The sequence below is a fragment of the Plodia interpunctella genome, chromosome 14 (genome assembly GCF_027563975.2).
Source record: "Plodia interpunctella isolate USDA-ARS_2022_Savannah chromosome 14, ilPloInte3.2, whole genome shotgun sequence".
Taxonomy (NCBI): domain Eukaryota; kingdom Metazoa; phylum Arthropoda; class Insecta; order Lepidoptera; family Pyralidae; genus Plodia; species Plodia interpunctella.
This window is the reverse complement of record NC_071307.1, coordinates 2,130,379-2,146,084: the sequence shown is the minus strand read 5'-3', so window position 1 is coordinate 2,146,084 and position 15,706 is coordinate 2,130,379. Positions and strand designations below refer to the sequence as shown.

The following is a 15,706-nucleotide window of genomic DNA, read 5'->3' as shown; positions in this document are numbered from 1 at the left end:
GACAGAAGAAACTGTATGTATCTAAGTAGTTACAATAAATATTAATTTGCGTATAAAATTGAAGCACTATTGATCACCATTTACGATCTGTCAGAAATAAAACTCGTATGCAATCCCTAGAACAGATGTACGAAATGCAGTGCTAAATTTATGTCGCAAGAGTTAATGAACTTTTGAGTTGAGACAGCTCTTATGAAACGTCTAGCGCCGCCACTACTCTATCAATGCGTCACTGACAGCCATACAGGCTGTCCGACATTCCAATTTTAATAATATGTATATGCAGATGACTGGTGACCAAAGGGTTGGTATATATCTCGCCCTGCAATGCAGAAAATCTGCATTGACATACCACGTGGCAATGCTGTCAGCCTTCCGGGCACATGCTCGAGGCAACGAATTGTCGGGACTGGTATTTTTGTAAATATTGAAATATCGAACACGATACGAATATAATCATATACGTGTCGATGTAATGCCGGCTCCACACTATCGCCGAACTCTGACTGATGCACACGCGAAAGCATAAATATTGCGTGTTTTCATTTAAAGCAATGAAAAATGAGCAATCGAATCAGCTGGTTTCGCGAACTTTTCGCGGATAGCGTGCATAAGTCACACTGTATGTGTAACTCGCCGTTGGTTTAGGTTGGCAGCTCATTCCATTAGAAGTGCATCAAGAATTATCCGACTTGGCTACAGTATATGGGTCACATCACTCGCAAATTGTTCGTAACATTTTTCTATTACATGTTGAGTGAAATGAATCCTTACATATTATACTTAAAACAAAGTCCCCTGCGTCAGTCTGTTCGCGATAAAGTAAAAAACAGTTTCCACTAATATATAGCGTGATTCTTGAGAATGGTTTAGGTGTACAATGTAAATATTATGTTTTTATCAGAGCAAAGCCGGGACGGGCTGCTAGTATATTTATAATTTTACATATATGCTGGTTGTGAAAGCACGTGGTTCCCGCCCTCTAAGTATTATGTGCCACCCTAGAATTGCACCACTCCATATCAACCTGTGGATGTCGTACGAGGCGATTAATATAATGCGCAACATTGCGTAATTAGTATGAATGCTTTTATTTACTGCAATGAAAAACCGCAGTGTATACTGACTCCGCCTAAGTTTGGCAAACTGTTTAACGACGACAGTGTGGAGCCGGGCTTTTTTCTGGGGTTTGTCTTTAGTACCCCGATTTAGTAGTTTGACAGGTAGTGACATCTAGAAATTACCATTATTACTACTATGACGAGGAAATAACACTAAATTTTGCTACTGCCCGCTAGATGGCACTGTAAATATTTATTGGAAGGCTTTTCTGATTATAGATACCTTTGCCATTTCTTACTTTTTATTATCCGACTTCAAAGAAATATGGAGACAAAATATTAGTGAAGCAGACTACAGATTTTTTTATAAATATTATTTTTTTAAAATTTCAGTGAATTTCAGTATTGTATTTTTTTAAGTTGCATAATATAATATTTAAAAAAAAAATCTCTAGTCTGAATTTACTACCACTTTACTTTTTTAGTCAACTACAAGTTGATTAAAATTGAGTTTATAAAACATCTATTTAGTATTTTAAATGATTTGAATTTTTACTAGGTATCTACCAATTGCAAGTTTACCTTGTATTTCTTTCCACTGAAATAACATTTTTAGTGGATATTTTATTGGGTTTATGTTCTATAGTGATCATGTTATTAATGCTTCTAGGTTTTAATTATATAACACCATGTCATTCATAACTGTGGACAGGCCTAGTCATTTACAATTTTACTAACTTCTAACTTATCTAGATACGAATAAATATACCGTTGTCTCTATAGTCAATTCTTATCTATTGTATATTATACACAAGCATGGTACACAATAATATATGTATTTTTATGTGAGCACTAGTGTCGAAGCCTGTCTAGTTTGTAATCGTGATAAAAACTAATTCACAAAGATGTCATTACGACGAGTTTTGATAGTTAATAAAACTTATCCGGTAGCCGGCCAAAACGTTTTAAAAAATAAGTAAGTAAATATTTAATATTTGTAAGTAATACATAATTATTAATTAAGTAAATGTATTAATTTTTTTTAAAACACTCAAAGCTCTCAAAGTTACGCTGCAATAGGTAGGTAATTTATATTGTGGGTCCGAAAGCCACAGTGCGTACACATATATTTCTTTAAACATATTATTTAAGTTGCGTATTATTTATCTGAACAACGAAATAACAGCAACAGCGCAAAATAACATAGTTTAACCAAATATAGTTTGCTAGTTAGGTAGCAAATGATAACTATTAAAGAACTATAATCTCATCACTGTTGCCCTTCCCTGTTTGTTTTGACATTTGTATTTAGAAAATAATTGTAAATCTAAAAAAAATTTAAAATGAGAGCTTATGTATGTACTTACAACTACATTAGAAAATGTTTTTTTTTTTTCAATGTTACCTAGGAATTTAGTCCAGCTATTTAGCTATTTCAAGTAGATGTTTCAAATATTAGGTATAGGTATTTGTTTCAGAGGTTATTGTATGAACATTATTAGTATTTCAAATCGCCAAAATCCTCTTTTAGAGTGGAAGCAGTCATCCTGCCCAATCTGGACCCTGCGCCTAATTTCTTAGCAGATGTCAAAAACAACATAAAAGGTGTTGACGCTATAATATGGAACACGAAACATCGTCTTACCAGCGAACTTCTGCATTCAGCAGGTAAAAACTTGTTGCAAAACCTTTGTGGAATAGAAAATGTTCTAACTAGTGACACTAAAGTGATTCGTGCTATGATCATGATATCCATAGTCCAATCGAAATGGGTAAAATGGTCCCAGTATGATAACATTAGTCATTGTCTGGTCTCTAAAGATAAATAAATGGTCCTGACTAAATTAATAGTTACATAATAAGGCAAGTGTCTTCTCAAGACAACAATATGTGAACCAAAAAGTCCCAGGTTCGAATTGTACTTGTGGCACATGAATTTTAATACCAATCTGACCAAACGAATCTGACTTTATAGTAGTTATCAACCTCCACTTGCTTCCAGTGAAGAAACCTGTACTCGAATTGAAATTTATCAACTAGTGTGTGAAATGGAGAAGACAATAGCAAACCACTTCATATTAGTGTGTATTTCTTTCCACATAATGACAATAAAGAACTTAAATCCCATCAAAATTTTGCAGGTCCATCCTTAAAAGCTGTGTCTACCATGTCATCGGGCCTAGACCACATAGACTTAGAAGAAATAAAGAAACTAAACATCGCCCTCGGACATACACCCGCTGCGGTTGACAACAGTGTGGCTGACATCACTGTAGGGCTAATGATAGCAGCCGGGAGGCAGTTCAAAGAGGGCATTCAAGAAGTTGAAAGGTAATATTACTCTGCAACATTACATAAGTAAAGGCCGTTTTTGCAAATATTGTTATGTAAAAAAAATTGAAAAATAATTATTATAAATTCCTAGATTATTAGCTAGATTCCTCATTTTATTATCTTGTCAAGTCTAATAATTTACACAATTAATTATATAATTTATTTGCAAACTGTTAATAAAGATTATAGTTGCATATTGCTATTCAATAGATAGAACAACAACTGTAAACTTTTTCACCATACCATTTTAATAACTTTATACCTATTATTAATAACTATTTTTATATATATTATTTTGTTACTTTATTATTTACAGTACACACTTGACCAAATAACAACATTAAAAATTTTATTTTTCTCATAGTGACATTCTTAATAAGAGTATTGTTATAATATAAGAAAATTCAAAAGCCTGTAATTGTTATTATCTCTATTACAAAATACCACTTGATTAAATAATTAAAATCATTATCTAATAATAAGAACATGTTACATTTTTGGCCTGAATATGAAAGCCAAAATTTGTATATAGTTACTGTAGGTAGATACAAATCCTTTGATAAATATTGATATCTTATCAGTTAACGGCTGGTCGGTATAGGCACATATAACAAATACATTATTACATAAATTTATTACACAAATTTATTACACACTAGCTCTTGCTCGCGGCTTCGCCCGCGTGAATTTATTTGCGAAAGCAGAACAGACGATTTTTGTAATGTTTATTTTTGTCAGTCACTATGATGTCACGATACATGGGTATACATACAATAGTGGGTGGGTATGGAATGGGTAGTCATACGAACTTTCACCATTTCGTCATTGGGGGTTGAATTTCGAAAAAAAAGTAGCCTATGTTTGAATGGGGGTCTTAAACTATATGCATTCCAAATTTCATCAAAATTTTTCCAGCAGTTTCGCCGTGAAAGCGGAACAGACAGACAGACTTTCGCATTTATAATATTAGTATGGAATGGATGCATATAGAAGCCATTACCACAGGCTTTGTGGCATTAAAGCCCTAAATGAAACCGGGAACACACGAGGATGAAAGAGAAAAAAGGCCAGGTGTGCACAAAGTCTTGTTACCATTTTTTCAGCCTAGCAAAATGATGTTGTCAGCGACTGTAGCGCCGCGTCCGGGGACTTATTTTTTCGTGTTACTTATACTTGTGTGTGTCTATGTGACTACTTATAGTAATCAGTGATTTGAAGAAAATCTGACACCAGTGTTAGCCATAACACATTCGATATGAATGAATGAATGGTGGCTTATTTCAGTGGTGACTGGAAAATAGGTGTACAATGGAGATTAGGCCAGAGTATAGACGGGAGCACCGTGGGAGTGATAGGTCTGGGCGGTGTCGGGCGGGCCGTGCTGCGAAGGCTGAGGGGCTTCGAAGTGGCGCGCTTTCTTTATGCTGGGAGAAGAGACAAGCCCGAAGGTTACCTAATATTATTCTCCTATCTGCTTAAACTCATTCATAATTCGAAAGCCACATTCATTATCATCATCTGCGGCCTTCCGTGATCCACTAATGAGCACAGGCCTCGTTCTGTCCGAAGCAACATTAATAAGATTAATCAATAAGTGAGGAGTAATAATTAGAGACATTATGAGCATCCATAACCAGAGACAATGCGTGAAGGGAGCGATGAGTATGTATAGACAAAAAATAAAATAAAAAACTTTTTACTTTTACCACACATTTCCTAATGTTTTCAATATAATCAGTCCTTTTTATGCGTGTCCCGCCCAATCATCTACCGTCGAATTAGGAGGACTTGCGAATGATCCGAAAATATATGGGAACTGAGTGAGATTTGTTAAGTCGCCTCGAGTGGGAATCGTTAGTCTCTGCTTATCCCCATGGAAAGCAGGTGTGATAATATGTATGTATACACGGTTAACATGACTTGTTGTTAGCATGATGCCTGTCGTCTAACTATGAAGCACCTACTCTCATGTCCCCTGTACACCTACACTCGGGGTTTCTATAGCCGACAGATATCTGGGATTACAGAATCGTTGGTGACTTCAAATTCAAATTAATTGTTTATTTGCGTTTTGACATGCAAAGAATGAACTCCTTAACCGTCTAACCCTGCTTATTCATAAAAAAGTTATATGTTTTGTCTCTTACTGTCAATTCCAAATGTTATAAAGTGCGATAGTGACAAAACATTATTTTAGCTTAGGGTAAGTATGTTTTAACTTGAACTGAATAACAGAGATAATCGATCAACAGTGAGTTGAAGTAACTTGAAGAGGATTCCGAACCTTGATTATATGCGTCATATTAAGTACTTTTATTTTTTGTTTGTACAAAACTACTGAACCTTAATTAAAAACCTTAAAATAATAAATAACATATATCTCTAAAGAAAGTGCGTCATTGTACGATAATATTTGTCGTTTCTTTGTTACATAATACTTTATCTGTACCCACATATTTTCTGTGTACGATAAAGTAGTGAAACAATTATTGTTGGCTTATTACGGACAGATAAAGTCAGTAAACTTTTTCGACACTAATATTAATTTCAAATGTGTTGGAAAGAGACAGGGATATAGATTTCCCTCGATAAAACTATTTCCAGAGCGAAAATGCGTTGATGCCTTATTTTGAAAAATAAAAGCATTATTTGATTTATTTCATACTAGCTTTTTGCCAGCGAACAAACAACTTACTTTCGCATTAAAAATATTAGATAGGATTAGGATTTATTGCACATCTAATATTTTTATACCATTTTTCGAAATGGAACACGTGGGTATGATTAGGCGCCATTTATTAAATATATATCTATGTTTTCAGCCAAAGAATTGGGAGCCGAGAGAGTTCCCTTGGAACAACTCCTGAAAGAGAGTGACTATGTGATCATTGCGTGTCCCTTCACCAAAGAGACTGAGAATATGATCAATGCTGATGCCTTCAAGCTCATGAAACCAACCTCTGTACTTGTCAACATTGGAAGAGGAGGTAAAGTATGGAGTTTATAGAGTAACTAGCTTTTACCCGCGGCTTCGCCCGCGTGATTTCCCACGGAATTATTCTCTCTTTCTTCAAATACGTCAATTAACAAATTTGCCTACTATAATCTTTTGTAAGGATATATGTGTGTATGTATATTTTTTCTTCTTGCAAATCTACTGAATGGATAGTTATGACATTTGGTATACGGGCAGAATATCACCTGGAATAACACATAGGGTACTTTTTCCCGAAATACCCATGGGACCGAAAGCCCGGGGCGCAGGTAGTTTAATAGATCCTTTAAACACTCATATCCAAACATTCACATTTTTTATTGTGAATTAGAGAGCTTTGTTTTCTAGATTTATGTGGATCGTTCCAAAATGTAACTAGGTTGGACGAATACTTTTCACTTTACTATGAGAATATGCATATTTATCCCATACTTTTCTCTATTTGTTACAGAAATAATCGACCACACAGCGTTGCTCTCCGCATTGCAATCGAAGCGTATATTTGCCGCGGCGCTTGACGTCACTTACCCGGAGCCCCTGCCCAGCGACCATCCGCTCGTTAAACTGCCTAATTGCTGTACGCATTTTATTATAACATTTTTTTAATACTTTTTACCATGTACCTTATAAAAAAGTATAACAAATTAGGTACTAAACCTGCTTTGTTATACTTTTTTTTAGGAAAAAAAATCGGTAAAATATAAAATTGGCCCTTCTTGCATAACAAATCTAACAAAATAATCTGCACAATTTATCTTTTATATTTTATATTATAATGAAATTATATAATCAATTGTTGTTTCAGTAATAATGCCGCATATAGGCACCGCAACCATTTCGACAAGAGAAGCGATGGCCAAAATGGCGGCTAACAATATCCTCTTAGCGTTGGACGGGAAAACTATGATTTGCCCAGTATAAATAAGTATTGAAAATCTAGATGGAATTGTTAATAAAACTTATTTTGGTTTGATTGTTTTTTTTTTAAGTTTGCATAGTTAGTCCGGGAGCTCTTAGATCCTTAGGTTGATGTTCGATCGAAAGCCTGCCGGTGTTGGGCTAGTTCCTTTCAGTTTGTTTCAGAACATAGAAGTGCCGTATTTGAGTACCTACCAGAGTACCTACTTGATTAAGTTGTCGCCGACAGACAACATGGCCGGACGGAATTTTTGACAAATTAACGAAAAAGTTATTTGAAAAAAAAAACGGTGACAGTTGATGACTGACATTTGCCGGCCCTCACAGAGCAGCCCATTAAGGAGCAGCCCTTTCTAAATCTAGGCCCTTCTGATTAGGAAAAGAAAAACTCCATGTTGTACCTTAAAATAGATATTTCCGATAAAATTATTTTCTTATAATATGTAGGTACTTACATTTTTTATTATCCAGTAATTTTAACCTACATATTCCTATATTGCATTAAAATTCAAAAAATCCCGAATGTCATTCTCGTGCAAGGTGGCAAAAACAAACTATGTCCTTCATTATCTAAGTTCCTACATCATAGACTTAATCTATATGTAAGTACCTATGTATAAAGTACTTAAAATAAATTAAAAAAATTTTCATTGCGCAATTTGCCGAAATCGTGAAATGTATCGTGAAATCACCTATGAAAAACTTAGTTTTTGATATGTTCGGTAAAAAAGTAATGGTACCTATGTACCAATTTATAAGACATGTTACTAAAGTTTTTGATTTGTTGGGAAAAAGCAAGGAAAAAAGGTGCTTATCGTATAAGTCGAGTTGTTGAAGTTGTTCTATCTACTGTACCATTATAGGTAACAAACAATACAAATTTCCGACTCGACCTTCACATAATTACGAGCGGATGACTGAATGGCAACAAGCGGCACAATCATAAATCTTAATTACCCCAAGGTACCTATAAAACATTACATAAAGTTTGTATGCATATTTTATTATGTAGGTACTGCATACAAAACTTATTAAATAGGTATTTAAATCTACTGTTTAGAAGGGGTTCATTATTACATCTGTAACACAGATCTGTAAGGAGTGCAAGTTCAAGGCTAGTCGACAGATAAATCGTATATAAGTAGATAGCGCAGGGCATTCGCCCCTTATTCTTGATCAGAAAACGACCTTGACGAGTGGGGTGAACGGTAAACCGGAATGTAGAACGTAATATGCTGTCCAGTATCACAGCTAGACCATTTTGAAACGTGACAGCCAAAAGTGTTTCATATTATTTACTTATCACTCGACAATCGTCAAAGATAAATAATACCTACATATACAATGATAATGCGACTCGTTACGTTAGCCTACATTGCCTCAGTGACTGCAGTGAGTTGTGCCACTGCCGATAATTCCACAATGTCTAACCTCAAAGTGCTGGTTTCTTCGAAAGATTACCCTGAAAGTGGACTGAAGATTTTGCGTGAACAGTAAGCATTGTATTTTTTTATCATTTTATCAGATCACCGGTCAAAATTTGCGGAAAGTGTAGACGATTACCTACGTATTGTATTTATATTTGTAAATAGGCATTTCTAAACTGTATTGACAAACTTCCACAATATTTTTATTACTTATTTATGTTATGAGTGTAGGTGTACCTACTTACATATTATCTTCATAGACGAACCTATTTGTTTTGGTTGGTCCACGATTTCTCGCACTATGGAAAAAAACATTTCAAAGACAAAAATATTTATGGAAAAACTTTTCAATGGCAAAGATATGAATTATACCTATATACTTACCTACCTATACTTCTAAAACTTTTACTACTTTTTACTTTAGAATGAAATGAAATTGCATAAGTAAGTAGTAGGTACCTACCTAAAACACAGTTTCTCTGTTTAATGTTTTTTGGCAAATCATGTAACAGCTGTAGATACCATATACAATAGGTACATATATCGTTTGTTTGATTAAGGGAAAAAACAGCTGGTGTAATCACTAAATCCTTAGTTTTACAGTGCTCCAAACTACTCACCTGAATTTCGGTGAAGAAGGGAAGAAAGAGAATTATGAAGAACTGCTAAATCTCATCCCAGGGTGCTCTGCACTCGTGTGGCTATCGCACCATCCCATCACCAATGAGCTGCTGGATAGAGCTGGTAAGAATGCCATCATACTTATACAGGTCACGTTTTTATCCCATACGGGGTAGACAGAGTCATGGCGGATAGTCGTTTTGATGAACAGTTATATAGGTAGCAGATTTATTTAAATTCGAAGTTTGTGAAGATATGGAAGTTGTAATAACATTTTAAAATATTTAGATAAATAAGTGAAATGATAATTTCCTTATGTACTTATTTAATTGAAATAAAACATAAAAACGATAGTTTCTGTTATTCCCCATACAACAAAAAAAGTTGAAAAAACGAATTTGTCTAAATACCTACATATTTTACAAAAAATACCCAGATATCACGTCATTTTACTTTGATTTCGTCACGATGTTTTATTTGACCAATATACATTTACCAGGCCCAAACCTAAAGTTGGTGGCTACCGTGTCAGCGGGCTACAACCACTGCAACGTGGACGAGCTGAAGGCGCGCGGCATCAAATTGTCAAACACACCTGATGTGCTGAGCGCAGCGGTTGCAGAGCTTGCCATCAGCCTAATGCTGGGAGCCGCAAGGAGGTTCCCTGAGAACCTTCAGCAAGTCCAGAGGTACCTAGGTTGGACATACCTAGCCTCCCAAATTCACACCAAAAGTTTGTAACGAAACTAAATGATACACTGAGCGCGGTTGTAGCAGAGCCGCAAAAAAATGTTCCCTGAGAAACTGCAGCAAGTCCAAAAGTAGGTCGAACGTAGCCAGCCTTCAAGATTTCCCTTAAAAGCGATTTGTGTAGAAACTCGATCAGTTGAAAACATGGTGAGCTGAGCGCGGTGATCGCAGAATTTACCATCAGCCTCATGTTGAGTTGTGGGAGCCGAAAAGAGAATGGTTGAGAGCTCTGGACTCTCTGACTCTGTAGGTTGGACATAGCCTCCCAGATTCCCCCGCAAACTTTGATCTACGAACTCAATCGATTGAAAATCTGATGTGCTGAGCGCGACCATCGCAGAGCTTGCCATCAACCTCGTGCTGGACGTCGCAAGGTCCTTGAGAACCTGCAAAAAGTCCAGATATAGGTTGGACACACCTGATGCCCCCTAGACTATAGTTGATAGATTGGTATCAAATGTAACTGCCACAGAGTTCAACTTCGATTGGTGGGCAGCAGCCACCTTCAGCATTTTTCTGGAACTCCAGTAACCAGCAGTGGACTATTTGCATCGGAATCTCAGATGTTTATATGACAAAAAATTAAATTTCCCACATACATCTTTTTCCTTTTGCTATAAGATTATTAGGTTGGTCCGGACACCGTTTGCTTTCGAAGGAGACAAAAAATATATAAAATCCATTTTCTATTTCAGTGGCGAATGGGAGATCGGATTCGGTGTGGTCCTGGGCCAGGAGATCCGCGGCAGCACGGTCGGCATCATCGGCCTAGGCGGCATCGGACAGGCAATCGTCAGGCGGCTGGCTGGCTTCGAAGTCAACAGGTTCCTGTATACTGGACACAGGGAGAAGCCGGAAGGTAAAGATGTATTCAAACATTGAATAATTGGATTACTATTCGATTATTTTCATTCGATTCTTTCACTTTTTCCAATAAAACATAACTTCCAAAATCACATCTCTATGATCAATATGAATTTAAGCATATTAGCAAATGTACCTATAGATTTACATTGAAAAAAATTATGCCACCTATGTTAGTATGATACAATACAAAATATGTTTTTATTACCCATAAAAACAACCACAATAAAAAATAATACAACATTGTACAGTCAACAACATATCAACCCACCCAAATTCATTGTAAACTCGCAGCTATCACCGCGCCATGCGCCATAGAGGTTCATACCATGGAATTAGTAGGTACTCCGTACAAAGTACTTACTAAATCCATGGTTCATGCAGGGTAAGTCGATACGTGCTTAAATGGATTTGTTATACATGTCACACATGCCTTATTTTTGAAAATAATAATGAGATGAAAATCAAAAATAAGTTAAAAGGCATGTAGGTTTAACAAATCCATTTAAATAGATGTTTGAGTATTTTCAAAAAAACATAATTTCTTGCTTGTAACAGTGGGGTATGTTGATTAGGAGAGTACCTACTACTCTCTAATGAAAATAGGTACTGTACGTTGGCGTAAACGTAAAGAGACGAATTAATTCAGTCGAACTGGCGTGATCTCGATAGCTCAGTAGTCAAGAGCACTGTCCCGGATAGACGGGGTCGCGGGTTCAATTCCCGCTCGATTCCAGAATTTTTTCATCTCATTATTATTTTCAAAAATTACTCGATGTACTGTTGACTGTAACAAATGGAACAATGTATGATGCCTGTTTCAGCAAAAGCGCTCCACGCAGAGTTCGTGCCACTGGACACTCTGTTGTCTCAAAGTGACTTCGTAGTGTTGGCGGTGCCGCTCACAAACGAGACCAAACTAATGATCAACTCCACAACGCTCGGCAAGATGAAGAGGAACGCCATCCTTATCAATGTTGGACGAGGAGGTGGGAAGCTCAATTAATAATTCCAAAATGCTCATATGATGTGGGGTAATTGTGTATCTATTTATTTTTTTACACTCACAACCGAAATGTACTTTATGTCAATTGCATAATGTTCATAATTGCGTTATCGCATAGTGTCGAAATATTTTTATAATATAGAAATAAATAATATTTCAGATTTGGTAGACCAAGATGCCCTGTACGATGTCCTGAAGAGCAAAACCATATACGCTGCCGGGCTCGACGTCACCACTCCGGAGCCCCTGCCCAAAGATCATAAGTTGCTGACGCTACCTAATGTCTGTAAGTATTGGCCATAGAGTATACATAGAAGGGGAGTTATGACATTAGGCAAAGACAAATAAATAAAGACGCTGCTTTTCATTCAATACTTATTTAAGATGTGGAGTTCATGGAGTTCGTGGAACAAGTAAAGTTCTTTCCATAATCTTACCGGGCTAACGCATCCAAATGAGATAAAACTTTTCTGTGACTAATAAACATGTCATATTTTCACATTTATTATAATACTAGCTTTTACCCGTGGCTTTGCCCGCGTTTCCCACGGAAATAGGGCTTTTTATTGGAACGAATGTTAGTACATTTCCTACTCCATACTCGTAACTACATGTATGAGATTTCAGGAAGATTTGTTGATGTATTTATACACACACCTATCATATGTCTCTCCCATATTCCAACCAGTTACTTCCTTTTTAGTCATATCCTGCTATACAATGCCTATAAGCACCCTATTGGTATTTTCTTCGGCCTTCCCTTACTTATTTTTCCATTCAATTTTATTAATTACCCTTATTATTTTCATTATACTACTACTAATACACTCAATATATATGTTCTGTGCAGTCATATTGCCACACATCGGCAGCGCCACCGTGCGCACGCGCAGCGACATGGGCGCGCTGGCCGCCAACAACGTCGTGCGGGGACTGAGCGGGAAACCACTCATCACACCAGTGTTGCCATAATCATCACAATGATGTATTCACTTAATCATTATTGTATCGGCATCGAGGCTAAACTTACCGCTATATTTAGTTAAAATCTAGTAAGAATATAAATAACTACTAGATGTGTAAGAATAGACTGTTTAACTCGAAAAAGGAGAACGATCCAGACATCAGACCCCCGCCAAGTCGATAGACTTTACTATAAATATAGAACTTTTTTGAAAAAGAAGAAAATAATCTTAACTAATTTTTATAATTCTTAAACATAATGTTATACAGGGTGACTTTTAATACATTAGCAATATTTTGTCTACGTGCTCAATCCATAATCCATAATTCTTTTGGTATAAGGGTAACTCCGAAAAAAATAATCAGCTTTTCTATACAAAATGAAATACCTAACTTGTGGAAAATGTATGGATCAGCTTAATTATTTTTCGCGATTCGAAGTTACTTCCATGCGAAAAATTGTTCAGTACCATGGACAGAGCATGTAGATAAAATAATGCCAATGTATAAGAAATCACCCTGTATATAAACAATTATAAAAATATTTATATGTATTATATATTGTGATTATATATTAGTGATATAAAAATAGAAATAAAGGAATATGTTCAATTTACAAAGGGCAGCAGAATGCAGTTTGCTCAATAATAAAGACATCATATTTATTCAGATTATATTATTTTTCTCCTTTTTATTTATACAAAAAACGTACAAATGAATTAATTTATGAATAGTTCCATTTAAAATATTTACATAGTAACATGTTTCAAGTTTAAAGACATTGCCATCATCTTGTAGAATAGACAATTTTAAAGGACAGATAAATTAAATGATAACCAAAAACCACTGCATATTAATTGTGTAATATAAGCATACATTACAACAGACATTCAAATAAACATATTTTTTAAAATTATGCTTTAATTATAAAAAATAAATTGAACTTGTTAACAAAGTGTAATTTTTTCAATCCCACATTTACATAAGCCAAATAGCACAAATAATACAAATATATTTTTTATTTATCTAGCCAGTTGTTTGTCCCAATGCTGGGCAAAGAACACTACATAAAGATCTCCTCCATAAATATTTTAAAGTCATTAAATATAATAGGTAAAGGCACATTTTCTGCAGTAAAAAAATTTTAATAATATACACAAGTGTGGTCACATTCTCACTTTCATACTAAAGTTGTTGAGTAGGTTGTTTTCTACCCTTTTGACTGATTGCAAACACCAGATTAATCTGACAAACATTTTCCAGCCCATTTCACGAGCAATGGATATATCCAAACAAAAACCACTGCTTTGTAAAGTGTAGTATATCCCTATTTGTTGTAAGTATTCATTTTAGATTTACTATGCTTCACGTTGGGAGCACTACAACTTATGTACAGTGTTGCTGTTAGATAATCTTGTGTTATATGTAGAGATGGGGCAGGCCAGTAGGTGTTCCATAGTTTGAGTCCTACAACCATTCTGGTTTAATGTTGGCCACCAACAACGCTGTGCCTGGCTGGGGCACAACACTTATCCCGGAAAATCTTATTTTGAAATAGCCAGAGTGTTCACATACAAAAAATATAGTGTTATTGATGTCATGTTTTCAAACTTTGCCAAATGAGAGTACCTCACACTAATGTTTTTAACATAACTACAAAATTAAATCAAGCAACTAGTGGAAATCCCTAGTCTCTGTTTACCACCATGGGAAACAGATGTGATATTAATATGCATGTATGTACAAAATGAAAGAATAAAGATCAATTTTAAACTGATTAATTACTTAGAACAGGTATTAAACAGATATTTAATATGTGTTTGTGGACTGACCTTTATTTTTAATTACTTATTAAAATAAAGATCAGTCTGCAAACTTTCAATAAACTGACCAAGTATCTTAGTTGAATAATTCTTATGAATATGTAACATAGTATTATGCAAGTTATCCAAAGTACACTGAGGATAATTCACATACTTTAAGCGCCTGCTTCAGTGACCACTGTGGCCAGGTCTTTAAGGAACGGCTCAATTTGGTTCTCCAGTGATAAGATGTGACCAGTATTGCAATTGTCACTGCCGATGAATGTGATGACTAGAGGCAGTTTGTTCATTTGGATAACCTGGAAAAATAACAATAAATTTTATTAACATGAATCAAACTCGGTAATGACAGAGCCTCACACACTACCCATTTTCAAATCAAAAGTAATTTTCAAAACCTCTTGGACCTTTGCATAAAAGGTGGATCATATTAATCACTCTCAGACTAGATACGATTGCTTATTAGGTTGATGAACGTACTTGATAACTAGAATACATCGAAATGATGGTTTTATTCCGTCCTAAACCTAGTTTGCTTGCTTGGTCAGTCGCCATCCCGAACGTCGATATAAAGTTCGGCCGAAGAGCTAACTGCGGAGCCCTTTCAGTAACTGCTCGGACAAGAGGTACACCATCACGGTCTGTTATTATTATACAATGAAGACCATTAACCCTGAAACAAAATATTTCATTTTTATGCAGTTTCGTAAGTACTAAAAAGTACAGTGACATACAGCACAGTAAATAATACCTTTCTAGTAAATGGTTGAGATATTTCCGTAAATCATCGACCATTTTAAATATATTTAGCACTTAAAAATGAAATATCAAAAATATTTTTGCTTTTTTCTTTCTTGTTGTGTTGTTTTGTGTGAACAAAAACTGATTACCTACACCTACACGATCTTTTCACTTCACAACCCCAGTTACTGAATGAACCTGAA

At 35.4% G+C, this 15,706-nt stretch overlaps 3 protein-coding genes across 3 annotated transcripts; 2 read left to right on the top strand and 1 right to left on the bottom strand.

Annotated features, from left to right (window-relative positions):
• The first annotated feature begins 1,564 nt into the window (after positions 1-1,564).
• On the top strand, positions 1,565-7,363 carry LOC128675255 (glyoxylate reductase/hydroxypyruvate reductase-like). The gene is made up of 7 exons (XM_053754550.1): positions 1,565-2,037; positions 2,593-2,729; positions 3,203-3,392; positions 4,680-4,843; positions 6,218-6,382; positions 6,842-6,967; positions 7,196-7,363. Exons 1-7 carry the CDS (start codon positions 1,967-1,969, stop codon positions 7,309-7,311), a joined length of 969 nt encoding a protein of 322 aa, XP_053610525.1. The 5' UTR covers positions 1,565-1,966; the 3' UTR covers positions 7,312-7,363.
• Positions 7,364-8,396: 1,033 nt separating this feature from the next.
• On the top strand, positions 8,397-13,164 carry LOC128675254 (glyoxylate reductase/hydroxypyruvate reductase-like). Its single transcript, XM_053754549.2, has 7 exons — positions 8,397-8,801; positions 9,331-9,479; positions 9,856-10,045; positions 10,802-10,965; positions 11,795-11,959; positions 12,137-12,262; positions 12,827-13,164. Exons 1-7 carry the CDS (start codon positions 8,653-8,655, stop codon positions 12,946-12,948), a joined length of 1,065 nt encoding a protein of 354 aa, XP_053610524.1. The 5' UTR covers positions 8,397-8,652; the 3' UTR covers positions 12,949-13,164.
• Positions 13,165-14,549: 1,385 nt separating this feature from the next.
• Lamtor3 (Late endosomal/lysosomal adaptor, MAPK and MTOR activator 3) lies at positions 14,550-15,700 on the bottom strand. Its single transcript, XM_053754558.2, has 3 exons — positions 15,514-15,700; positions 15,243-15,435; positions 14,550-15,061 (listed from the first exon to the last, which is right to left on the bottom strand). Exons 1-3 carry the CDS (start codon positions 15,555-15,557, stop codon positions 14,918-14,920), a joined length of 381 nt encoding a protein of 126 aa, XP_053610533.1. The 5' UTR covers positions 15,558-15,700; the 3' UTR covers positions 14,550-14,917.
• Positions 15,701-15,706: the final 6 nt, after the last annotated feature.

Coding starts and splice junctions, on each gene's coding strand:
- LOC128675255 (XM_053754550.1), top strand. CDS start 1,967: ATGTCATTACGACGAGTTTTGATAGTTAATAAAACTTATCCGGTAGCC. Junction 2,038..2,592: donor CAAAACGTTTTAAAAAATAA/GTAAGTAAATAT, acceptor ATCCTCTTTTAG/AGTGGAAGCAGTCATCCTGC. Junction 3,393..4,679: donor GGCATTCAAGAAGTTGAAAG/GTAATATTACTC, acceptor GGCTTATTTCAG/TGGTGACTGGAAAATAGGTG.
- LOC128675254 (XM_053754549.2), top strand. CDS start 8,653: ATGATAATGCGACTCGTTACGTTAGCCTACATTGCCTCAGTGACTGCA. Junction 9,480..9,855: donor TGAGCTGCTGGATAGAGCTG/GTAAGAATGCCA, acceptor TACATTTACCAG/GCCCAAACCTAAAGTTGGTG. Junction 11,960..12,136: donor TATCAATGTTGGACGAGGAG/GTGGGAAGCTCA, acceptor ATAATATTTCAG/ATTTGGTAGACCAAGATGCC.
- Lamtor3 (XM_053754558.2), bottom strand. CDS start 15,557: ATGGTCGATGATTTACGGAAATATCTCAACCATTTACTAGAAAG. Junction 15,436..15,513: donor CTCAACCATTTACTAGAAAG/GTATTATTTACT, acceptor ATTTTGTTTCAG/GGTTAATGGTCTTCATTGTA. Junction 15,062..15,242: donor CGATGTATTCTAGTTATCAA/GTACGTTCATCA, acceptor TTATTTTTCCAG/GTTATCCAAATGAACAAACT.